The sequence below is a fragment of the Camelus bactrianus genome, chromosome 8 (assembly GCF_048773025.1).
Source record: "Camelus bactrianus isolate YW-2024 breed Bactrian camel chromosome 8, ASM4877302v1, whole genome shotgun sequence".
NCBI lineage: Eukaryota > Metazoa > Chordata > Mammalia > Artiodactyla > Camelidae > Camelus > Camelus bactrianus.
The window spans coordinates 17,053,107-17,079,852 of NC_133546.1; the positions used below are offsets into that span (position 1 = coordinate 17,053,107).

A 26,746-nucleotide genomic window follows, 5' to 3' on the forward strand; every position below is an offset into this window, starting at 1 on the left:
GAGATATAAAACAAGGAACACATTCCTGCAGTATTAGGGACATGTAGAAAGAACACTGACCTCACATTGGGGACCAGGGGTATTTTCTCCACAGTATGAATAGTTCAAAATCTTTGAAAATAAGGCGCGTGCACACACACACACACACACACATCACAGCTGCTAAAATACTTACCGGCTCAAAGCTGGGCAGCACAACATCCTCGTCCCCGACGACAAAGGTCCCCATGCTGCAGATGTGTATGGAGTGCCCCACTGGGGAGGACGCAGTGAAGAGCAGCATGTGTCTCCTAAAGGCAGTGGGTGATAGATGAGAACCAAGGGTTTCTTTTGTTGTAGGCTCCCCTCCACCCCGTTAGCGTCTTGATGACAGTTTGTGCTCAAAGTCAAACGTCAGTGAGAGTTGAATTTTGTGATACAGATGAGGCGTAGACGATGAATGTTCCCTCTGAAAGAGCCCTTAGAGATCATGGAATCTATATGTCACTAATTATGTCGGACAAAAACGGTTACACTGAATGATAGACGTGCACGTGTTGGAGACATCTCCCACACACGGCAGACACACTGACAAAAGGCTCATCTCGATTTTCCCTTAACAATAGTAATAATTCATGTCAGTGTAGTGCTTTGTGGATTCCATAGTCATTTTCTCACAAATGCATAATTTCGTGCTTGTTATCTGTGTTTCTCCCACCAGGTTGAGGCATCACTGAGAGCACGGACACTCCCCTTTCTTCAGTGAGCACTCAGAGCATATTCAAAACCTATGTACGGGGACCTGTGGGGACCTTAGGTCCTGTGGGAGGAAATGTAGATGAAAGTAGGTTCTCTATCAATTCCCTGCCCTTGATCATCTTGATGGATGAGCATGCAGCAGATGGAGTAATGATTTCTCGGAGAATCTCTTCATACCACAGTTTTTAGGGAAGATGTGAAAAGATAGAAGCTTTAAAATTTATTATTTCTTTAGGAATATTGGATGCTTGCCATAGGTTATTTAGCATTTTTTTTTTTTGGCCTGGGCTTTGCTTTTTATACAAGAGCCATAGCTTTTCATCTATCACAAAAAATTATCATGATTGATCTTAGGAAATCCAGCAAAATTGTTTATTTCATCCAAAATATGAGGTAATATTTTGAATTTCATTTATCAAAATCATGAAAACTTTTCAATTATACACAGTTTCTTTAAAATGGAAAATGTGATGTGTTTAACCAACTTTATCTGAAATCAAAATAAAACAACTGGTAAAATTAAAAGCAAACTACAGATAAAACTATAGCTTTGCAGGTGAAAATGTTATTTTCCTCAATCTGCATTTAGATAAAATCATGGCTCTTGCTAAGGGATATGTTTTACAATAAAACAGCAAAAAAGATCTTTTTCATTAATTTTAAGAAATGCTGGGTTAAACGACTTTGAACGGTTATCTTTACTGAAGCCATAACCAGATTCTTTGACGATTATGAACCTTCCAGAAGGTACAGAATTTCTTCAGTTTATTTGTTCACAAGAATTATTTTCTCAAGAATCTCAAGATGATAAACCAATGCCTTAAAAAAATCACTTCAGGGAGAAACATATTAGATTCCACATTGTTTCACTGCTTAGTAGTCAAAAGTTTACAAGTCTTCAAAAAATTCTTAGTATGGGAAAAACAAAGTCAGCCCATACCCAACTGGCAGGCGAACCACTGCGGCCTTGGTTGCATATGTGTGAATCTTCACAACAAGATCGTGTGGCCTCAGAGATTTCCAAGAAACTGTTTCAGCTGTAAGTAGTCCAGGCTCTATGGGGGGGCTGTCTTTTGTTAAAGCTTTAGGAGAAGTGAAAAAGAAAAGAAAAGAAAAAATATATATATATATATATATATTTGATTGTGAGCATATAGTTGGCCTTCACTGGTATTGCTTTTTATCAATAATGACATTAATAATCATAATATTGTTAATAACAATAATAATAACCATCACCAGCAAGAATTAGAGATGGTCTGAAAACGTTCATAAAACATTAGAAACTACCCTGGGTAAATAATCTGGAAATAATACTCAAGAGGAATCAAGATCTTCCCCCTTACCTTATTTTTCTCCACACAGTCATCCCCTCAGCTGAAGAAACCAGGAATGGAAAAGTCAGCAAAAAGAGGACAGACAGGGATATTTCAGTGGTGCATACCACCGCTTTTCTTATGTACGGCAGTAATTATGATACCTCTCGATGCAACGTGAAAGGAGGAAATGAGAGATTTTCCTAAGATAGTGGCTAAGCAAAGTCAGAATATCCCACCATTTACTTAAAGTTTTAACCTTTGATTCTTAGCTTTGACTGTGTGGAAAAATAGCAAATAATTAACAAAATTTTAATGTCAAGTTTTTCTCTTAAAATCGACAGAAAATATTGACTGTTCTTCATCAGTAGCTGAGAGCAAAACACTTCTTCCCTGTTTCCAGGTAACATCAGTCTGAGGCTCTGAGGCCACCACATGGCCTGAAAGCCGTCCACGCACACAGAACTTCAGCGTTCTAGGGCGTGGTGTGGCTTAGGAGCTACGGTGAGGTAGACACACCAAGCTCACGCCACTGAAGTTCGGAAAGTTTTATTCAAAGTACTCATTGCCCACCTGGCACACATCTGACACCATTCAAAACACTGGGTATATCCTGGTGGAAAATCGTAGTCTCTGTCCTCAAAGTGGGCAAGAAATTCGACATTAAGCATTCAGCATATATTTACTGATTCTGTACAGTGTCAGGTATTGCTGAGTTAGATAAAAATGTTTTAATAAAACAAGCCAAACAAGCAAAGAATGATGTTTCGTGCATGTGTTCACAAGAGGCTGCCCTTTGAGAGAAATAGGGATAGTCCACGCGTTAGAACAGGAGGGAAGGGTGGCTAGAGCTTGGGAGAGTTCATTAGGAGGAGAGGAAGTGGGTCATTTTCAGTGAAAACAGCAGCAAGGTCATCAGCTGAAAACGAGGAAGGATAAGAGTGGGTGTTGGAGATCGAAGGCAGAGAGAGAGCTAAAAGTTTGAAATAATCACCTATGAGAATGAGCGGGACAATGAAATGTCGGCAGTGCTTAGGGGATTTTTGAGATCTGTGGTCCTCAGTTTAATGTGGGGCTAGCTAGTAGGATTTTTCTTTTCTCAGTTACATTCAGCTGCTCTGATGCAACCACAGGTTAGGCCCAGAGAGACGTTCAACCAGTATTAGGACTTTGCCAGGAATGTAAGATGAGAGCGTGAGGAGAGTGCTGTGCTGAGGGCATCTGCAAGGGTATAAACACAACGATGGACCATGGAAACTACATTGGGAATAAGAGAAATAATGATGTGAGGAGAGCAGCAGAAGAAGAGGTAGCGTTGATGGACTGTGGTCCCAGTTCAGTCAAAGAACTTTAGGGGTGGGAGTTCTGGAGAGAATGTGAACTGGAGATCCAAGGGTGGTGGTCAGAGAACTGCAAACTGACTGAGATGATGCAGTTACTGGTACAACAGGGTCTAAAATATGACCATGAAAGTAGGGAACCAGGTGGGATGCAGGAAAAGGTCTTTGAAATTGCCAAATCAAAGAAGAAAGAGTTCATGTTTTCCAATAGATTTTGAAAGAATCAAGAATGATGACATGTACAGGTGGAAAGAAAAAGAGAGGGATGAGGCGTGCCAAAGAAGGGACCATATGACCAGGACAAGGAGAGGCGCAGGAGGCAAGAACAAGCATCATCCTTGATGTCAGAGGAGTTAAGAAGATCTCAGCAGGTGGTGTGCAACTTTCTTAGCGTCTGGAAAGGGAATACGTTCCTTCACTCAGAGTCTAAACATTGTACCATACATTTCCCTGGACAAGCAGTGAGCTGGGCTTTCAGACTATAATTTTCTCAGAGTCCTCTTACCTCCGGATTCTCCCCAGCGTACCAATGCAGAAAAGCAAACCAGCAGTTCAATAGGTTTTAGACTGTCCACAAACAGATAGTAGGACATGCGTTCATCCGAGAACTGCAAGAAATCAGACCACTCATTGTATTTCATATTAGTCTACTCATGCTCTTTTCCACTTCTACTAAAATTACAAGATCTAACATTTATAGAGAGTTTACTGTGGTCTAGACACCACAATAAGTACTTTGCAGGTTTAACGATGGGAGGAAAATTGTGAACATTGGCAACGGTCCGTGGAAGCTGGGTGTGCAGGGCCTGTGTGAGATGGGCCACCGTATCAGGCAGCCAAAGCTCTTCTCCATGAGCAAAGAAGAGGGACACACTTGTTCCAAAAATGACAACTAGAGGAAGACATTGAGCCCAGAACTAAGTAGTGCTTAGAGAATGGGTCCCTGATAAGTATCCAGGCCATGGAGAAACTCTGGCAGAGAATGGGAATGTATCAAAGCATTTTACTTGGTGGTTTGTCATAGAAACCCTTTACTCTTTCTTTCTACAAGATCTTCAGAAACATACCTATTGCACACTAATGAACCAAACTGGATTTTTGTCTTGGGCAAACAAGAAATTCCTGAGTACAACAGGAACATCCCTTAGAGGAGAGCCATATAAGGATCACATGAACATGATTTTGATTCATCCTCTGTGGGTACTACTAATATCCATAATTGTGTGTGAAGAAGCTAGAACACAGAGAGGGTAAGCAACTTGCTAAAGGTCACAGAGCTTGCAAGTAGCAAAGCTGAGATGCAAAAGTGGGTCTATCTATCTACCTGGCTCCAATGATGGTCTTCTCAATAATTATGCTATTACTGTATTTCAATTTCCCAGTGCTTCAAAAAACTTTTGACTGATGGTATATGGTAAATGTGTTAAATTAATTCATCATCATATTTTAAAAGCTCTTCGTATTATTTTACAACGATATTTAAATAAGTTGAAAGATGAAGAAAAATCTCTAGTAACACTGTGAAAAAGGAATTCTTATTAATCACATATGATGAGATTGCTAAAATTGCTTGATACGGTGTAACTGTCTTACATGATTGCTTCCTCCAGTGTTTTCCAATGGTTAGCATTTGACACTTCATTTCATTTTTTTTTTTTAGCTGCAACATGTTGCTGATAGGAACAGTTGTTTCAAACATTCACCGTCTAAAACCATGAAGGGCCCTGGATTTGCCAGCCCAGCGTGTGTGACCGAGGAAGTTTCTGCTCAGAGCTCATTGCTGTCATTTTAAGGAGTCTGAGGATTTGAGGGTGAGGTGGCCCTGGAGGCCACACACAGGGCTTCTGCCCTGGTGCCAGCACAAGGAACCTTTGAGAGCCCCTCCAACCCCCATGACATCACCCATGGCACATCTAAGGGGCGGGCAGAGGAGGGGCCTCAGGCTCTGTGTCCCCGGCTCAGGTGGCAGTGCCTGTGGCCACTAAAATCAGGACTGCCTGGCCTCAGACCCCAGACAATCCTTCCTGTCAGGCCGTACTAAAGGCTGTTAAGTTTGGGTTCCAATAACATCCTCTAACAAAAAGGTATCATTTTCTCAGACCACTGAAATTAAAAAAACAAAATTCAGGGGAATGAAGGGACTCATAATGGATGCTGCTGTTTTATTTTGCCAAGCTGGGACTTTAAAAGAAAAGAAAAAATTCTATACTTCCCATCACTGCATTAAAATAGGATCAGAACAAAGAACAGCTGGCCGTTTTCCCATCACACATACACATATATATCAGGGTGATGATGTATAACAAAAACATATGTAATTGCTCTTAGTAATAATCATGACAGCCAACATTTATTTTCACTTACTAAGTATTAGGCATTCTTCTAAGCAATTCATATATATTTTCTCATTTATCCCCTGACTCTATGATGTAAAGTCTCTCATTACTGCCATTTGCATAAATAAGAGAACGGGGGCAAAGAGAACTTAAATAACTTGTTCAGATCCCACCCCCAGTGAGACCTGGATTCACAACTAGGCGGTCTGTCTCCAGAGCCACTAATCTGCTTCCCCCGAAGGTGAGCCTGTGACAGAGGCACCAGCTTCACGTCGGACAAACCCAGCTCTCGCGATGCTTGTGCCACTTACTAATTTGGTCATCTTGGGCTTTTTACCCAAACTTGGTCTGCCTCAGTTTCCTTACCTGAAAATTGACAATAACAATAGTCCTTTCATTGGGCTTGCTATGAGGAGTTAATGCAATAAGGAGCCTAGGTCAGGGCTAGGAACAGAGAAAGTACCTATAAGTGACTATTGTTCAATTATTGCCGATAGTTTGAATATGACAACACTCCTAAGTTAACTGGAAACTGTACATTGTTCTCATACCGTACTCTGGGTTCCGTCATTCCCTATTAACAGTTTTTGTTGTGTTGTTATTGTTTTCCTATATTCATAAAGTCAAACCATTCCTCTGGGTGCTTTCATGCATAGACTTCAGAACCAGGTTGACAGTTCCAACTCCTGCCCTCCCCAGCCCCAAGTCACTACCACACACCTGGGTCTTACTTTCAGAGCAGGAAACCAGCCTCAGAGCACCTCCTGAGGAATGCTCATAAGGTTTTCTCTGCCTGCGTTTTCATCTAGTACAAGAGCAAAGGGAGAGGTCATCCCCAAGACTCCTTACTTCTCCGAACTCTGCGTCCAGCTCATGAAGATGTGGGATTAACACTGAGGGCTTGTACGGCCCCATCCAAACAACATGCAAGTTTTAGTACAACTGAGTTTCCCAGAATATGTTTCGTAGTTTCCCCCCAAATTCCACTCAATGTGAGATTTTTAAATAATTATTCATTCATTCATTCCTTCATTCAACAGTTTTATTTTTTACCAAGGTTCGACCTCAGGCCAGGACCTGTACTGCAACAGTAAGGAAAAGGACAGAGTCCTCCTTACGATGCTGACATCGAGTGGACGGAGAGGAGGAGGGGCACAAAGAGGTGATCAGGCAGAGGATGGAGGGAGGAAAGTGTCCGGGTGAGGACAAGTCACACAGAGTGCGTGGAGCCAGGGTACCTGACCCAGACTCTATGGCCAGGGACAGAGGTCTCATGGGGTCAAGGACACCCATGTTGTTCTGAAGGACTTCGAGGCATTGACCAGGTGGAGGTGATAAGGATGGTGAATGAATGCCAGGCAGAGGGAAGAACGTGCGCAAAAATAACAGAAATGATAGTGAAAATGTGCTTACGTTTTAGGAATTGTGTGCAAGTCAGTAAACACCAATTGAAATCACATATAGTAAATTTATTTGGGCTTTTCCTTCATTTATTCGTAAGTCAAAAATTCCCTAACATGAACTGATATACTAATGAACCATGGTAACATAATCAGGTACATCACACTTGGGGGTAGGAAGTAGTGGAATTTGGCTTATTGTCTGGATAAGAGATTAGCAGAAGACGGTAAGAATTAAATTTTTGAATATAATTATGTTACAAGTTTAGAAATGCTCGATACATTTGAAGGTGTTTTTCATTAGCATGATTCTATCAAAAATTTAAGAAGGGAAAGAGACCAGAGTATATTTACCTTGAATTCTGTTTTTTGAAAGTTAAAACAGTATGAACTTGGCTTGTGGAAAATACATATATTCCTGAAAAACATTATTTATAACAGATGATTGTCATATGCAGCAAACTAGTACTACATGTTAGGTTTCTTAGAAGCAAATAATTACAGGCAGAACAGATAAAGACAGATGAAAGTTACAAAAATAATAACAACTCAGAGAGGAGAAAAAGGGTTTCCAGGGGTGGGGGTGGGGGAAATAGGGAGAGGTTGGTAAATGGGTACAAATTTTCAGTAATAAGATGAATAAGTTTGAAGTTCTAATGTACAACATGACAACCATAGTTGATTTCACTATATTGTAGAATTAAAACTCACTGAGACTAGAATTTAAATATTCTCACACACAGTAAGAAGATAAATATATATCCAATTAACATACCCATCAATGGGGCGGTCTTTTACAATGTGTGTGTGTATGTGTATATATATATATATATATGTATGCATGTATATCAATTCATCACAATGTAAATGTGTACCAATTCATCACAAAGTACCTATGTATCAATTCATCACCATGCACACTTTAAATACTTACAACTGTATTTGTCAACTGTACTTCAGTAAAGCTGGGAAAAAATAATAACTGTATTGAATCAGTTTTCTGAAAGGGACAAAAATGATCTTCCTCAGTGAATAAACTGTCTTCATCTTATTCAACAAACAAGTCTTTGAGGAAAACTGACCTGAAACTGGCCTGAGACCATTCTGGCTATTCCTGTTTCATGTGGCCAAACCAATTCACCCGTTATTTCCCTCTGATACTTTTGTTTGGTGTTCCATAGACACCAGACTAACACTGACTTAACTCTTACACAGAAGTTAAAAATTCACTTCTGTATCCACTATATGAAATAACAACAACAAATTTTTACTTACTGAAAGCCTATATAGAAGTCTTCAAAATCTAACCATATTTCTTTACAAACGCTGTTATTTACTGTTGTAAGCTCCTCCTGCGATTTGTCTTGTGTTGCTGTTATCTGGCTGAACAAATCTCTTTCCAAACTGATTCCCTCAGCTGGATGGGCTGTGTCATTCAGTCCACAGTCTGACGGTTCATCTGTGTGTGGCAGAAGGCAGCCACGTCAAGCACACCTTTAATGTTACATAGTAAGTTATTAAGACATGGAAGATTGTAGACTCACATAGTGAAGTCTGTTTTGAGGAAATATTTACTGACAGAATCACTTACATGCAGGCTTCAAATCTGTGGAGGTTCGTACGGAGACCCATGTTGATATACTCAGGAAAATTTAATCATAACTTATGTAGAGCATTCAGAAATTTTGAAATCACTCTCATAAATTTATGCACACATTCTTTAGCGATTATAATAATATAACAGAAATTAGCTAGTTTATGTACTTCATATCTGCTGTAAACAGACATATTCATATAAGAGGGGGTGACCCAGGCAACAGAAGGAGAAACAAAAACTTGAAAGACCTATTGGATTGACATATTTGTGTAAGCCACTTCATAGCTCCCCACAGTCAGTGATTCTGTAATCTTGCTTTATGTTTATCAAGTAATGCCATAAAGTTCTCATACACTTTTCTTGAACCAAAATGTCATTTATTCATATGCCACGTAACACTTTTTTGGATTTGAGCCTTGGTCAAGTTTCATTTAGGAACTGAGGAATTCAAAATGGTTTTAGTGCTTTGATCATAACATGCATGCATTAAAAACACATGAATGTTACTCATGGGACTTTAATCAGATCGTTTTCTATTTTGATTTTAAGCTTGAATTTAACAAGTGAGATTATCTGATTTTTCTAGCGCAGAGAAGATTAGACTCAGCACATCAGAGGAGGCACTGGAGGGAGTCTGCTGAGAGCCAAAAGAAGGGAGAGCTAAAAGCTGTCAAGGAGCAAGAGACCCCTTTGTGCTTTGATGTCTGCTAAAAAAAAAGTCGTGAGAAGGTTATTAATTTACCTTTTCCAAGTACAGCTTGTGAAGCAACATGACCCTGTGAATTGAAAGGACCACATTAAGAAACCATTTATAAATTCAACGAGACATCATAGCTCTCTAAAGCACCACAGTTTTTAAAAGAGTTAATAGTATCTTTTAAATATTGAAGAAATAGATTTCTTCAAATACTTACTAAAACATAACAGCAAAACAGAATTTGTTTTTAACCTTGAAATTCAAAGGATGTGAATTTACTTAAACAATTGGCTGAGAGTTTAAGTTCGTTAACATTAAAACACAGAACATGTAAGCTTATTAAATGTTTGAATCTTATAATAAAAGTAAAATAAAACAATAGTATCCCCAACTAGGTATATTACTTGGTATGAGGCATCTGTCCAGAATGCAGATTGAGTAAAATGAGATTAGAATTGGCAATTAGTATAAAGAAACTAGAAAGGATTATTTCAAATTATAAAGATGGTGTCTCAAATTTTTAACAGGGAAAATAAGTTAAATTCACATGTACAACTCTTTTATCTCTGGAACAATTAAAATAAGTATAAGAGATAAAATGGTATAAATGTGTACAGACTGATGATGGGGGATGTCAACAATATTTTGGATGGTGTAAAGCTGGTGAAGGAGATAACAGAGTAGAGTAACTGAATACTAAGTGCTAGTGAGAAGCGAGCCCATCCATGCCTTAGGACCCCAGAAACAATTAGCAGGCACTGCAGAAAGAGAGAATGAGACACAGGCTGAAAATACACGAGTGGGTTGAATGTCGATTCTTCTCCTGAATCCTTTCTGGTTTAGCATCTATCCTTCTTCTGCCTAAACAGGACACTGGGAGTTGTTTCAAGTGGAGAAATTAAATGAGAAATCTCCAGATCTGGGTTCACAGATACTGTGGGAAGCAAGAGAGGAGAGGAATTAAATGACCATCAAAATACTGAACTTTGTGACTTAGGAACTCTGTGCTGCTTGGCTTTAATAACTGGTGGATAAGGCTATAACAATCCTTATGACCACATTCCACTCCAGTAGGGAGATTAGAGGACCCTTAACTTGAGAAACTGAACGGAGCAGGGGGAAAATCCTTAGGAAATCTGATAATTGGAGCTAGTCCCACCCCCAAATGAAGCTCATTTATCCCCAATTACCTCAAATTAAAGCCACTAGTTGACAGACTCTATCATTCCATAAAGCGTCTTCTGATCAGCAGTTCTTTAATGTCATAAATTCCTTAAAGACTTATGCACAATAAAGCATTGCCAGATAATTGAGGAAAGCGTCTCACATAAAAGAAACTAATGGGTATGGGTGGGAAGATTCATAGGAAATAAACAATAATATAGAAAGAAAATTTTTGTTAGTAATATCTGAAAGATAAGAGGATATTCATTTATCAAATAATAAACTTCTGCAAAAATACAGTCAAGAATCAGAGAGAGCTCTTAGAAACTAAAAATAGGAAAGTGAAATAAATTCAATAGAAAGTTTGGACAGTAAAACTGATAAAAAAGGCTAAGAGACTGACAATTTTTAGAAGAAAGCATAGGTGAAAAGATTCGTAACACTGGATTTGACATTGATTTCTTAGATATGACAACAAAAACACAGACAGCCAAAGCAAAAATAAATAAATTGGGCTACATAGAAAAAAATCTTCTGTCATTCAATCAATAGTGTGAAAATGCAACCTACAGAAAGGGAGAAATTATTTGCAAATCATATCTGATAAAGCGTTAACATCAAGAATATATAAAGATCTTCTACAAAGAACAACAAAAACAAACAACCCAATTAAAAAATGGGCAAAGGATCTGAACAGATATTTATCCAAAGAAAATATACAAATGAACAAAAAGCACATGGAAATATCCTCAGCATCACACAGGGAAATGCAGAACAAATGGGGTGCTACCCTCATACCCACTGGGATAGCTGCTTTTAAAAAAAACAGGAAATGACAAGTGTCAGTGAGGATGTAGAGAAATTGGAACTTTTGTGCTATCTGGGAATATATAATGTTGAAATTGCTATGAAAAACAGTATGATGGTTCCAGAAGAAACTAAAAGTAAAATTAACATATGGTCCAACAATTCCACATTTATGTATATACCCTCAAATTTGAAGGCAGCATCTGAAACATTTATACACCCATGTTCACAGCAGCTTCATTCACCAAAAGTCCATTGATGAATGTATGGATAAACAAAATACATGCACAATGGAATATTACTCAGCCTTAAAGGAAAGAAATTCTGATACATGATACAACATGGCTGAACTGTGAGGATATTATACTCAGTGAAATAAGCCAGCCACAAAAATACAACACTGTATGATTCCACTTATATGAGTACCTAGAGTAATCAGAATCCTAGAGATAAGATATAGAAGGGTAGTTTTAAGGGGCTGAGGGGAGGGAGGATGGAGAATGGTTTAATGGGTATAAAGTTTTAGTTTTGTAAAATGAAGTTAGTTCTGGAATGAATGAATACATGCACAACAATGTGAATGTATTCAGTATCATTGTTCTAAGAAGAGGAATTGCTTGAGGAAACAGTGTAAGAAGAGTCTCCAGACTGAAAAACATGAGTTTCCAGGTTGAATGGGCTTATGGAGTACTTAGCACAGTTAATGTAAATATATCCACTTACATGGCCAGTCACTGTAAATTTTCATGATGCCAAGAATGAAAAGAGGGTCTTAAAACTTTCCTGGAGGGAAAAAAGAGCCACACACATACCAAGAATCAGAATATCATCTGTGTTCTTAAGAGCAATGCTTGAAGGTAAGAGACAAAGGATTAAGGAAGAGCTTCAAAATTCTGAAAGAAACAACATCCAAACTGGAATTCCGTAATCCACCAAAGAATCAATCAGGTGAGAGGTTGGAATACAGACCTCTGCAGGCATACAAAGCCTCATAATGTTCACTTCTCATTCATCTTTTCTCAGGAAATACTGGAGATGTGTACCACCCAAATTAGAGGATAAAGGAGGAGGAGAACTTAGTTTCCAAAAATTAGGAAATCATCAGAGGAGAGAGATAAAAGGAAGTCCCATAACGCCAGGTACAAGTTTCCATCAGTTTGAGCAAGAGCAACAGAGCAAAAGATTTCTGGGAGTGATGTCTCCAGGAAAACAGTTGGCATTGATAGAATTATCTGACATGTTTGTGTGGTAATTGGTGTCTAGAGAGATTTTCTTTTTCCTTTTTTTTCTATTTCTTTTTCAATGTTTGGGAAGGCCTCTTAAAGTGTCATAGAAAAGTAAACAACAACAAAAAAAGCAGTAATTAGCTTGTACAAAAATTCATATATCAAAAAGAAGTTTGCCTTAGCAGTAATAATCCTTACACAGCTAAAATACTGATTTGACAAAAACTGGTGAAATGAAAAAATCTGGAAGACAGAGGAAAGTGGAGGTATGGGATGGTGAGTGAATACAGGATTTCGGGAGCACTAAATCCTTGTCTTAGTCAAGAAGAGTAAGGAAGCCAGGGAGATGATGTCTAAATTGATAGCTCAAGAAAGAACAGAATTTAGTCATTCAGCTAGGATGTAACAGTGTCTGCCACATGCCAGGCATCTTTGCAGGTGCTGAGGGAGACACGGTATATGATACAATCAATATCTCTGCCTTCATAAAGCCTACAGCTTAGAAATATGGAGACACATAGCAGAAGAAACATGTGAATAAAAAAAGTGATTGACTCTGGGGAGGGAGGCTCAGGGATGAGGGGTAAGGCAGGCTGGCTATTTTTATGATGATCTTTTTGGTAATTTGACTCTTTAAAATTATGGCATACAATAGTCTGAAATTAAAAAAAAAAAAGCTTTAAAAATGTTAAAGTCTATTCATTCTCCTTGCAGGATTTCTCATCTGTTAGTCTTCAATTTTCAACTAATACTAAAAAAAGTTGTTTACCTCTATGTGATGCTGTGCCTTTGGCTATCTTATACCATCTATGGAGGCTGGTAGAAATAAACTATGGTTCATTCACATAGTGAAATATTATGTGACTTTAAGAATAACGACAAGCTTTAGGCATAGTGAAGTTAGCTCCAGTATGCATTAAGGAAAAATTTTTTTAAAAGTTAGGTTTTGAATAGAAGGAGAGTAAATGATGGAATATAGCGTTTTTCTTCATTTATATAAAGACACCACAAAAGTGTCCTACAGAGGGCAGAGCAGTGGAAGTGGGACAGGTACTTACATGGAAAGAAGACATTTTAATGTATGCCTCATAATTTTATTTTTGAACGTGTGACTATATTATCTATTAAATCCCCTTTTACACCCACCACAATGGCAGAAGTTAAAATGTCAGACAATGTATGTGTTGGCCAAAATGTGGTGCAGAGAAACTTCTCATCCAGTACATTTTACAGTAAGGTAAACAGGTGGAATGCCCTGTGCCCCATCAATGATACTCCCAGATTCGTATCCTAGAGCGAATTTCCTAGTCTAGTGTCCACTGAGGCCCATGGTTAAATTTCAGGAATCCATGAACCTGGATGGGTTAAAGATTTTTTTCACATTTAGCTGAAGTTCAGCATGCAGTTTTCTTCGATTATCAATGTATCAATGTAAGTGAGTGGCCACAATGTTATTGCTAATAACTACGACTGTATCCACAAAAGAAATCAAAATATTTTACGTTATATTAGAGTTGTTGCAAACTCTGAGAATGTCATGTATGCTGATCATTACTTTTGAAATTACAGCAGTTATCAGGCCCGTTGTCAGATTCCATGTGGGCATGTCTTCCTGTCTACAGATAGTCCTGTGATCTGAGCTGGCCAACTACCTGCCAACTATACTTGGCAGTCCTTCGACCACCAAATTCACACAGTGCTAATCCAGACAGCTGTTCTGTTTTCCACTGATCTCTATCACCAATACTCAACTAATACACAGAAAGAAATGCTTTGTGTGATTCAGGAAATTGACAAAGGGAGACATAACACGTAAAAGTTTACAAACCGCAGAACTACGGAAACACTTGCACGTGTAAACAGGCACATTCAAGAGCAATCATGGGGGAGGGTATAGCTCAGCGGTAGAGTGCATGCTTAGCATGCACAAGGTCCTGGGTTCAATCACCAGTACCTCCACTAAAAAAAAAATAAAATAAAAAATTAATTTAAAAATCCATAAAGAAATCTAGTTACCTCCCCCCAAAACACAGTAATCAAAACAGCATGGTATTGGTACAAAAACAGACATATGGACCAATGGAACAGAATAGAGAGCCCAGAAATGAACCCACAAACTTTTGGTCAACTCATCTTTGACAAAGGAGGCAAGAATATACATTGGAATAAAGACAGTCTCTTCAGCAAATGGTGTTGGGAAAACTGGACAGCAACATGTAAATCAATGAATCTAGAACACTTCCTTACACCATACACAAAAATCAACTCAAAATGGATCAAAGACTTAAACATAAGACAAGATACAATAAACCTCCTAGAAGAAAATATAGGGAAAACATTATCTGACATACATCTCAAAAATGTTCTCCTAGGGCAGTCTACTCAAGCAATAGAAATAAAAGCAAGAATAAACAAATGGGACCTAGTTAAACTTACAAGCTTCTGCACAGCAAAGGAAACCATAAGTAAAACAAAACGACAACCTACGGAATGGGAGAAAATTTTTGCAAATGAAACCAACAAAGGCTTGATCTCCAGAATATATAAGCAGCTCATATGACTTAATAAGAAAGAAACAAAGAACCCAATCCAAAAATGGGCAGAAGATCTAAACAAGCAATTCTGCAAGGGAGAAATACAAATGATCAATAGGCACATGAAAAAAATGCTCAATATCACTAATTATCAGAGAAATGCAAATCAAAACTACAATGAGGTATCACCTCACACCAGTCAGAATGGCCATCATTCAAAAATCCACAAATGACAAATGCTGGAGAGGCTGTGGAGAAAAGGGAACCCTCCTACACTGCTGGTGGGAATGCAGTTTGGTGCAGCCACTGTGGAAAACAGTATGGAGATTCCTCAAAAGACTAGGAATAGACTTACCATATAACCCAGGAATCCCACTCCTGGGCATATATCCAGAAGGAATCCTACTTCAAAAAGACACCTGCATCCCAATGTTCATAGCAGCACTATTTACAATAGCCAAGACATAGAAATAGCCTAAATGTCCATCACCAGATGACTGGATAAAGAAGAAGTGGTATATTTATACAATGGAATACTACTCAGCCATAAAAACCGACAACATAATGCCATTTGCAGCAACATGGATGTTCCTGGAGAATGTCTTTCTAAGTGAAGTAAGCCAGAAAGAGAAAGAAAGATACCATATGAGATTGCTCGTATGTGGAATCTAAAATAAAAAAGATACAAAATAAATACAAAACAGAAACAGACTTATAGACATAGAATACAAACTTATGGTTGCCAAGGGGGCGGGGGATGGGAAGGGACAGAATGGGATTTCAAAATTTGTAGATACTGACAGGCATATATAGAATATGATCAACAAGATTATATGGTATAGCACAAGGAAATATATACAAGATCTTGTGGTAGCTCACAGCGAAAAAGAGCATGACAATGAACATATGTATGTTCATGTATGACTGAAAAATTGTGCTCTACACTGGAATTTGACACAACATTGTAAAATGACTATAACTCAATTAAAAAATGTTTAAAAAAAAAGAGCATTCATGGTATCTCTGCTCACAACAGTAAGAAACAAAAAGCAATCAAGGTAGCCATTAACACTGTGAAAGATTGTTTTCAAATGGCAGACTAGTTAGGCATTAAATACCTTTGGCCAGTGAAATGAATGAACTGTGACACGCAGCAAAAGAGACAAATATCACAAACAATGTTAAAAAGTCCCAGAATTAATATGAGTCCACTTAAATAAAATGACGTAACAATTAAGCTAAGCTGTGTATTGTTCATAAACATATCCATAATTGGCAAAATGAGAAGACCGTGGAGTTGACTAACACCCAACTCCGAATGGCAGATGGGAGACACAACTCTGAAGAGACAGACGAGAGACTCCTGCAAAAGATGAATATCCCATTTTCTAATCTAGAAGATGGGTACAAAAGAAGCTTATTCTCGGAGTATTCTTTATTCTGCTCAAATGCATTTATGTATATTTCAAAATAGAAAAAAAAATTTCCTAATTAAAAATTGGGCTAATAATAAGAGTAACACAGTTACCTGAGATGCAGTTCCCGTCGATTGATTTAAGTCTACCTGGTTATAGACTGAAGATTCATCATTTTCAGTAAGGGGAGATAAACCAGATCCTGGAAGCACCCCTTTCTTAATAAAGGATCGCACAAAATGACTAATGGGGGAAGAAAAAAACTTCTGTTATCTTAATTTTTGTTTTAAACTACTAATAAATAACTACAGTTTTTTATTGGGATATCATTGACATGACATTATATTAGTTTCAGCTACACGGCATGACTGTTCAATATTTGTATACAGAGCAAAATGGTAAAGCAAGTCTGGTTAACACGCATCACCACAGGTCGTCACAACTGGTTTTCCTTGCGATGAGAACTTTTAATATACAATACAGTAGTATTAATTAGAGTTACCATGCTGTACATAACATCCCCAGGACTTACTTATTTTATAACTGGAAGTTTGTATCTTTTGACTTCCTTCACCCTTTTCAGCCACTCCCACCCCTGCCTCCAGGAACCACCAATATGTTCTCCTGTTCACTGTATCGATGAGTTTGTTTGTTTGGAGTCCACGTATAAGTGAGATCATATGGTATTTGTCTTTCGCTGTCTGACTTATTTCACTTGGCATAATGTCCTCAAGATCCATCTATAATGTCACAAATGGCAAGATTTCCTTCTTTTTTTAATGGCCGAATAGTAGTCCATTGTATATTAACGTTTTGTCAACAACAGAGAGTTCTGATTTTGTTCATTTTATCATCCTCATTCTTTTACAACCAGTACTTTTTTTTTTGTCTCGTGTTAAAAAACATTTAATTGTTTTATATACTACTGAAGAAATATTCTCCATCAGTCAATGCACTGGCTAAAATTTTTCCGGAACACCATTTATTTTAAAGCTATGGTAGTCATCTTTGAATGGTGATGATCAGAACACAAAGGAATCTGATGTTCAGAATTGATTTAATTAAGTATCAGAGTAATGTATCAGCGAAATGGGGCTCAGAGTCAGAAATTTAATTATGAGTGTTGAGCACTTGAGTTTACAACTGTGAAATTTATACTAGTTACCCCAAGAGCACAGTATTTTCTTTCAAGTTATTGCCAATATGACCCCAAATCAACATTGCCACAGCTAGAAGTTTATGGATAAATAAAAAGACATTTGTTATAGTACATATATTTTAGGTAAGTGTGTTTCAAAGATAAAATTGAATTTCATGTAGACAGAACTTCCTAAACTTTCGAATTTTCTCTTGCTAGTGTTCTGTAAAACTTAGTTCACCTCAGGCTAAATGGCGCTGGTTTACCTGGAACTGCCACTAGAGGGCAGCACACACATATTTGTGAGGCTGATTCTCTCAAACAAGGCTGGGAGACAGGAATGGGCAAAACTGGCACGTTGTTGCTACAGTGACAGTGTCCCTAGGAAAGGCAGCTGTGATAGCAGTCACTCTCCAGGGCTCGACAAAGAACGGGCTTGCTCTTATGTTGACCTGAGACTCCTGACTCTACAGCAGTTAGGGGGGATGAAATGCCATTCACAGATTTTGGCTTTTGGCTCTGCCATAGAATGGATATGCCAGGGAATTCAAAACAGGTTCAGTCAGTGAATAGATTAGTTGAATCCAATCAAGTGTCACCACTTGGACTTGGGTTATAGCATTTCATCCACCTCAATTGGGTAAAAAAACTGAAAGAGGGCATAAGAAAATCAAGTAAGGGAGTAACAAGGGAAGTTCAAGTTATGACACCAACCCACTTGTGGTCCCTGTTGGCACAGAGGTCCTAGAAGTCTGGGTGTGACATTTTGAAGTGTGAGAAAATTTGTCCTGGGGGTCTGCAGCTCTGCTTTTTACAATCCACAAAATTCATGAGTAGGATGTGATCTCAATCAGCTGAGAGATAATCAAAAATTATTTGGAATGGTAAAATCATCTTAATGAGTAACACTAAGTACATAACTAACTAGAAAAACTATAAACCATTAGTATGTTTATGCTGAGTTTATGAAAATTTTGTCCACATGTGGTATTTTGTATTTGTAACACTTGAAAAAGTGCAGCATATTACATAATTCAACAAATTAAGCTATAAAATATATAAAGCCTTATATTTAATTTTAGTTTTATGACTAAGTTATAGGGATAAGAAAAAATTTAAAACTAATAGTATGCATAGGAAAGATCAAGGTTCTCAAAATACATCATTTTGATTATTTCAACTTTTCATGATGATTTACATATTTGGCAAGATTTCATTTGTTATGATTTTTGGCTTTTAAAGTGCTTAAGGTGAAAATAAAATAGTAGTGTTGTAAATGCAATTTAAAATGTTTAAATTCAGCTAACTAAATTTACTTAAAACTTTTATAGAAATTAATAATTTGTGTATGAAATTAGATTTTTTTATAAGTTAAAACGGAAGTTTAAGGAAAATAACGTAACAGAACACATTTTTAAAACCAACATAGCAGCAAATTGCCTTTTCTGCTTATAACGCTGTCCCTCACAGACTGACAGGGCTAACTGCTGTGTTTGTCCCCTCGTGCTGCCTGCGGGTCCCTCCTCATCTACTTTTCAGTGTTCAATTATTGATGCATAGGACTAACAAGTGCCTTAAAGATAAAAAGATTTGAATAATACTTCTAATATTTTCAACTTAACTAGAGCCCACAAAATGTAAATTAACTGTGTAGGATGTAGAGGTTCTCAAAGTAGGACAGTACAATGAAAAGACTTCTAAATTTTGACTGCTTGTCTTCATCACCTTATATTCTTATCATGGATTTTAATATATCCTAGGGAAGGATAAACCCTATCTGATGGTCACTGCATCTGTGACCTACAGTACAAGCCACTCAAAAATTTTAACGAAGTTTAAAAAACATTCAAAAAAGTACACAGATAGTAAGTGTAAAACTTGCTGAAAAATCACCTAGTAAACGTGGCCAGATCACCATTATTCAGATCGAGAGGTATTAATGTTACTAGAGCCCCACAAGCCCTGCCAGATGTGCTTCCTAATCACGGCCAGGCCAGCACTCCTCACCACAGGTAACCACAGGTAAACATCATAAGACTTCCAGGGGGAGGGTACAGCTCACTGGTAGAGTGCACGCCTAGCATGCATGAGGTCCTGGGTTCGATCCCCAGAACCTCTGGTAAATAAAGAAATACATAAATGAATCTAATCCCCCCAGAGAAACCCCCAAAACATAAGGCCTCCAACACCATATATTGCTTTTCTTTTTTTAATGTATATGAATAAAATAATTGAAAATAAACTGCATACTATTTATACCAGATTTCTTTGGTCTAATATTTTTGTGTGTGACACTTACCCATGTGGACTTGTGTAGCTGTATTTCTTTAACTTTACATCTCTGTATTATTGTATCATGTTTGTCTTTGGTTTTACTATGATGTATCTGTCTAGCTGCTGTTTTCATCATATTTACATCCCTTGACATTTTTCAGAACTTTATGAACCTTCACTTGATTTTTTTTCAGCTTTTGGGATAATATTGGCCATTATACTTTTATTTCACAATTATTCCACAAATTCTCTATCTGCTACCGCTGAGACCCACTTGAAAGTACGTTGGTCTTTTTCAACTTGTCTTATAAGCCTCTTACCATACTTCTCATTTTTTTTTTTTTTTTTTTTTGGTCTCCATACATCAGTCTGGATTTTATCTTCTGACCTATTTTCCATTTTGCTAATTGTCTTTTTTTGCTGTATCTAATCAGTAATTAAACACATCTATTGAATTTTTAATTTCAGTTATTGCATTCCTTGGTTCTAGAGTCCCTATTTGATTTTTTAAAACCATTTTATATACTATTTTTTAATTTTTATATTTTACAACTTTATTGAGGAATAATTGAAGTACAATTAACTGCACAAATTCAAATAAATTTGATAATCCTTGATACATGTATGTACCCATGTATTGGTTACCAATTGCTACGTAACATCACCACACTTTCAGTGTTAATAATCATACCCTCTTCACATTAATGCCGCTTGTGGACGTCCTTTTCACCTCTATGAACGCATTAAAAACTTCAGATCCAGGAACATAGTCTTTCTTTCCATCCCTATCGTCCTATTGAAATGTTAGTACATATGGATTCTTCCTTTTTTTTTCCTTCATTGTCTTTGTTGTTGTATTTAATTAGCACTTTTTTTTCCCTCCATCAGTGACAAATTTCATCTCCTAGTTTTCTATGACAATCATCTGATATTGTGATTTAATTATCAGGTAATAACCAAAAAACATTCACTAGTCCTAAAATTTAAAGAAAAACAGAATACTTTGTTGTTCTAAGACAGAAGCCAACACTGTAAAGCCAGACATATTTAGGCCTATTTTGATCAATTCAAAATTTATCTTAACTATTACTATGAAATAGAGCTTGAAAATTTTGTCTTCCTATAATCACTGTATTGACAGAAACTTTAGTACATTTGTTGCCAAAGCATATGTTTTTAACTGCACAAGTCATAAAGTACTTCATCTGTTAACAAGATGTATTTGTGGGAAAGAATGCTATATACTTACGTCTCTGTTGGAATTGTAAACGGAGTCATTCTATAATTCAAAAACGGACTTGAAATCTCAAGAAACTGTTCAGGCTTCTTTATTACTGTTTCTAAAAAGAAAAAAGTAGTATGATGAATGCATTTTTTTTTTACTCTTCCTAGATTATATGTAGATTTTAACATTTAATGCAGTACTGATTAGATGAACTATTTACCCAGCAAATTTCAATACAGTTAGATAGAAATGCACTAGGATACATGAAGTTTTTTCTTTAATTGAAAGGGCTTTATAGATCCTGCCAATAGTAAGATTTCTTTAGTCTACTTCTCAGTTGCTTTCCAGATTTACAACGTAAAGCAGTAAGTCTCAAAGGAGGAAGTTAGCAATGTTTTCTAGAGTTATTACTTGGCACATGCTGCTATTTTGAGTACACAAATGACTTTCTATAAAAGTCTTTTACTAAAAAATGTGTTATTTTAGTTAACGTCTACAACACAATTGCTCAGGACATGAAAAAAAATGTGGACTAATGTATGGTGATAGTATTGGAAAAACAGAAAATGTAACAAAGTAAAGGTCGTAAGTAGAAAAGAAAGCAGTAGGTCGAGAAAAGAGTTGTGTATATTCTTAAAGGAGTCTGAAGCTGATATAGAAGTAAATTCTCAACGGATAAGGCATACACTCCATTAAATTAAACATTAGGCATGATTATTTTAACAAAAGCTCCTGCAACAGTGGAAAGGATGCCCACTGGATGAAAAAAAAAATGTGAGACTCTGACACAGTGACTATGACACATGACTTTCTTGTGCTTGTTTTGAGATAATCTCCAAATTGATCTTTCTCCATCTCCTGTGAATTCCCCTTTAAATATTAAGCCCAATGGAGAGAAGAAAGACAACTACATGGTGAGCCTCGAAGTGGGACATTGCAGTTATGGAATCCCACCAATCCTAGATTTTCTTCCCCAGCTGGCAACAGAGCTGTCACTTACATAGAATTGCATAACAGTCAGCAGTAAAATAAAGAAAAACTGTATGTTCAGTATTTTTCCTTTCATTTAGCTATTTCTGATGCTCTGAACAAAGACCTGTTTTAAGTGTGGCTCTTTGCATTTAACTGAAATATAGCATTTAAAAGTAAAAGGTTTTCTTTCAAGCATCATGTGAAAAGCTGATCTTTGGCTGGAAAGACAAAAGAGGCCAGGAAGGAAGGAGGGAAGGGGAGGAGGGAGAGAGGGAAACTGGAAAGTTCCTGTAACTGAAAGCAGCAGCTGGTTATGTTGGCACCAACAGCCTATTGCAGAAACTCAAGGAAGGTAAAGAAATAACTGAAATAATCAAGTAGGAGGCAGAGAGGCAGACACATCTAATAATAATCTAAAAAAAAAAAATGAACTGACCATTTCTCCTTTCCATCTAAACCAGATATTTCTTTAATCTTTGTTCTTTTCTGGCAAGGATAAAATATGTTGTGCTAGAATATCTTTGCTACCAGCTGTACTGGTTGTATCAATGTAGGCAGAAAGCGAATGTGAGGAAAATTACACGGTTAACAGTTATTTTTATCTTAAAAACATGTAAATTATGATTGGAAGTAGGAGGCAAGGAACAGGTAAATATTCCAGTCTCTGTGGCTTTTGTAGTGGTAGGATCCTGAGTACCACTGAGACCCACATATTACACTGTGACTCAGATATGGGTCTCTTGTTCCCTACAAAGAAGGGTCAACAACACTTGAATTGGTAGCAGGAGCCACAGCAAGCATTGCCAAGAAGGGTACAAGCCATGGTTCAAGGGACCAACCACTCAAAGCACATTTATTTATAAGCTTCGCAGCGATGCCTTCAGTAAACTGGCATTAGCTGTGTTCATTGTGGCCTCGACTTCATTGTTCATTCAGGTGACAGGTCTGTGAACTCTAATGCAATAATGTCTAGAATGTGATGACATGTTACTGGATGGAGATACCATGAGAAGATAATGACGTACCGGAAAAGGCAACAGAAGAAAATGCAAAAGCAAAGAAATGAACCCCAAAGAGGTAACAACAACAACAAAAAAGCTGGTTTTGAACAAAAATAAATTAAGCTTTTCAGAATGGGAAATATATATACACACAGACACACATGCACATCTATAATCTACAGCGCCCAACTCTTTATCATCCTTCATTAAACTGGAAGTGTAAATTAGCTACGGAAAGGCTATGTATGTGAATCAACAAAAATAAATTGAGTTATTCTGCTAGGGATCAGTTTTTAATTATTAGTTTTTCTTTTTTTTAATCTCCTCTCCTCATGTCCGTGCTTCTGCTTTCACACTGATGTTTCATTTATGGTCTCGCACCATCCTCTCGCCATCTTGGTCTCTGTTTCACTCAGACATGGCGCTGATGGAAAAAGGAGTGAAAATGAAGACTTGTAGAGAAAAAGGTTGAAGGAGTGAAGAATTAGACACGGATTGTGAGGAATTTAGAAATGAAAGGTGAGAAGAAGAACAAGATGGGAACTGTCCCCCTGCCCCATCCTCAGCCTGTGTGAATCGTTTAATTCTGAGCACAGGTGCCGTTCACTGGCTGTATGATGGTACTAATGCAGGAACCCACCCAGGGAGGAAGTTCTGGTCCTAGAGGACTTTCAGACAGCAATCGGTTAATTCAAAGACTCGTCCTACAGAGTCCTCTAGAATGATTTCCAGGTTAGAAATTCACACCAGTGGCTTAACATGTACGCTATTTAAGTTTCTCTGTTATTTACTACAAACCACGTTTCTATCACAATTATGATCACCATGCCATCACCCCCAAAATGGCCTTCATAAATGCCAGTTTAGATGTGAAAGCCAAACTGCTTGGCTTCTGAGATATGCAGAGTTAATCATTTAAAGATACCAAATTTGGATATAAAATTAAATGACAGCGTTAGGTGCAATTCTGGGTGGTTTGCCTTGATATCTCTCTCTCATTACAAAGGAAACTATTAGAACTTCATAGAGAGAAGTGTTAACAAGGAAGACTTTCAGACAGCACGAACCATACCTTGAGCTTCATCTGTTATGACAGTTTCTTTTTTTTGACGAAGGAGTTTCCAGGAAGGTACAGGAGGTGGTTTCGGCGGTGCTATCAGGGGACAAGACCTAGTTCTTGTCACCAGCAGAGGATGGCTACAGATGTGGGAAAGCCCGTACTCTCTAAGTTTCTCAGCAGAATCAGCCTGAAAGGTGGAAGGCAGATTTAAAAGGATTCTTGCATGTACTTCATGCAGTTAAGATAACACTTTTTGCCCTTATGAAAATACTATCACCACTGGAGAGATACAGTAGTAATTGGGAAAAAAACAACCACCCATATTTCTACCTCCCTTAACATAGGCACTAAGACTCTTGGTATTTCTTTCCACCTTTTAATTTATCTGGGGCCTCATTTCTTTACTTACAAAATGAGAGACCAGAACCAGAAGCCACTTTTCAGTTTTAAAAGTTTAAGATTCTATGAGACTGCAGAAGTCTTAGTATATCCGTTTCCGTCCAAAACGAATCAACTGTTATTTTTATAGGTTAAAGCTTTGATGCAAGTTCTTAACATGTCAAGTTTTTATCTGTTTGTTTGTTTTTGGTATCAGCAATTGCTACATAGTGTTTGAAAAATCCCACTGCACATGGTGTGTCAGGTCCATATCGGGTCCGTGAGGATAAGCGGTTGCCTTGTCAACTGTTTGTGTCCTCAAGCCTAAACAGCAGCTCCCCTGCAGGAAACCCTCATGAGCACTCCTGACAATGGAGGCGTTCATCAAAGAACTGAGAACAGAGGCTGCCCTGTGTCCTGCCAAGTCAAGTAATTTCCCAGGCAGACGTTTCCCATGTTCGACTGTTCAGATCTCCTGATGCCAGTCGGCTTTGGAACAATTCAGAATAATATTTAAGGAGACAAACAGTTACTGATTGATGGCCATGAAATACACCATAACTAATCAAAGTGTATGTGAAAGTTAAAGTCATATATACCTTAGTCACATTTGGATGTTCAGTATAAATGTTGAAACATTGAAAGTACAGTAAAACATGAACTACATTAAAGTCAGTTTGGCCCATAACTACTTTTCTTCCTAATGATTTTGCATCATTGATTTCTGTGCAAATAGAAATGTTTGAAAATGAAGATTTATAAAGCAGTCATTTAAATTGGGATCAGAAGCCCACCAGTTAGCTTGTTCCAAATTACTGCCTCAGCTAGAACATGCCTTGCTCTAGGGAATACTTTGTTATAGTCCGAACGATAGCTCAGTCTGGGAGGCACAAAACAGGTGGGGGTGTCCGTGAGCTAGGACAATTCTTTCTGAATTCAGAGATTAATTAATGAGTGTAATAACTGATAATTATAAGAAAGAGTTAGTGAATTTTTAAGTCCAAAAAAAGCCATTAAAAGCATTATAAATATACGAAATAAAGAGAAAGTGCTTTAAGTTTTTTTTTTTTTAAGGCCTAATTCAAAAGTAGAGGAAATTGTCACATCCTCTTTTTCTCTTTTGTGAATATTAGCAATTCACTGAAAAAAAAAATCAGAAACATCTGGAATTATGCCTTGCTGTGGCTTAAATTTTTTTCATAGCTGTTGTAAAAGCTAAACCTTTTTGTACAACTTTAACCCTGTCAAATTTTAGAAAAAAGGATTATTTTGTGCTGCCTTCTCTGTATAATGGAGATGTAAATCCCGTCTTTCTATTTTACAGTCTTAAGAAGTATTTAAGTATTTCTGGTACATGGGTCTATGACACTCCACAAAGCATGGCTCATATTCTTTTGTAATCTACGGTGTTAGATGTTTAATCTCTCTGAAATATCTAAGACAGCACCTAGGTCAATGCCATATAAGGAGATTTAAAAAAAAAAGAAGAAGAAAAGAAAAATTCAGGGCTAACATAGCCAGCTCAAGTCTTAACAAAGGACTCAAGTTTTTGGGAGGCCTGGGAAGCACACTTGGGTTAAACCATGGCTGAAGTTAAATAACTTCGAATTAAAAACAGAAATTGCCACATTGCCTGCATTCATTCTGGCACATTATGTCCTATTGTCTTGACAATATTACCCTTGTTATATTGCAGACTTTTGCAGGAAGGAATGGTTTCTATATAAAAAGGAAGAAGGAGGAGGAGGAGAAGGAAAAGGAAGAGGAAGGAAGGAAAGGAAGAAGTAATGATAACATTACGTCCCTGGGGCAAATCATCCAGAAGAGAAATCTAATGCCCATAGTAAAGTGCAATAATCATGCAACTGGTGTATTTACCTTTCAACCTAATTTCTATTGAATTTTAATATTCAGTTGTTTCAAACTAACTAAGTGAACATTAATATATATAATGTGTGTGTGTGTGTGTGTGTGTGTGTACAATTATATCACTGTCTTCTTATACTTTAATATAAGGGTTTCAGAATACATGGAATTCTAACAATAAAGTGCTGGATGTCTGAAAGTCCCCTAAAGGGTCAGAAATCAATACAAATATAACAGGGTATTTGTCTAAGTAGATTGAAGA

The 26,746-nt window shown here is 37.4% G+C and overlaps 1 protein-coding gene across 4 annotated transcripts in view; it reads right to left on the reverse strand.

Moving 5' to 3' along the window:
* Positions 1-26,746, reverse strand: part of ADGB (androglobin) — a 148,147-nt gene that overhangs the window by 63,750 nt on the left and 57,651 nt on the right. For all 4 annotated transcript variants that reach the window (XM_074368212.1, XM_074368213.1, XM_074368211.1 and 1 more), the window contains exons 11-19: positions 24,253-24,427; positions 21,232-21,322; positions 16,684-16,813; positions 9,470-9,503; positions 8,406-8,589; positions 7,485-7,548; positions 3,900-4,002; positions 1,679-1,820; positions 176-290 (exon numbers count right to left, since the gene is read on the reverse strand). In XM_074368212.1, coding sequence (XP_074224313.1) covers positions 176-290; positions 1,679-1,820; positions 3,900-4,002; positions 7,485-7,548; positions 8,406-8,589; positions 9,470-9,503; positions 16,684-16,813; positions 21,232-21,322; positions 24,253-24,427 — 1,038 coding nt within the window. The remainder of the gene's footprint in view (positions 1-175; positions 291-1,678; positions 1,821-3,899; positions 4,003-7,484; positions 7,549-8,405; positions 8,590-9,469; positions 9,504-16,683; positions 16,814-21,231; positions 21,323-24,252; positions 24,428-26,746) is intronic.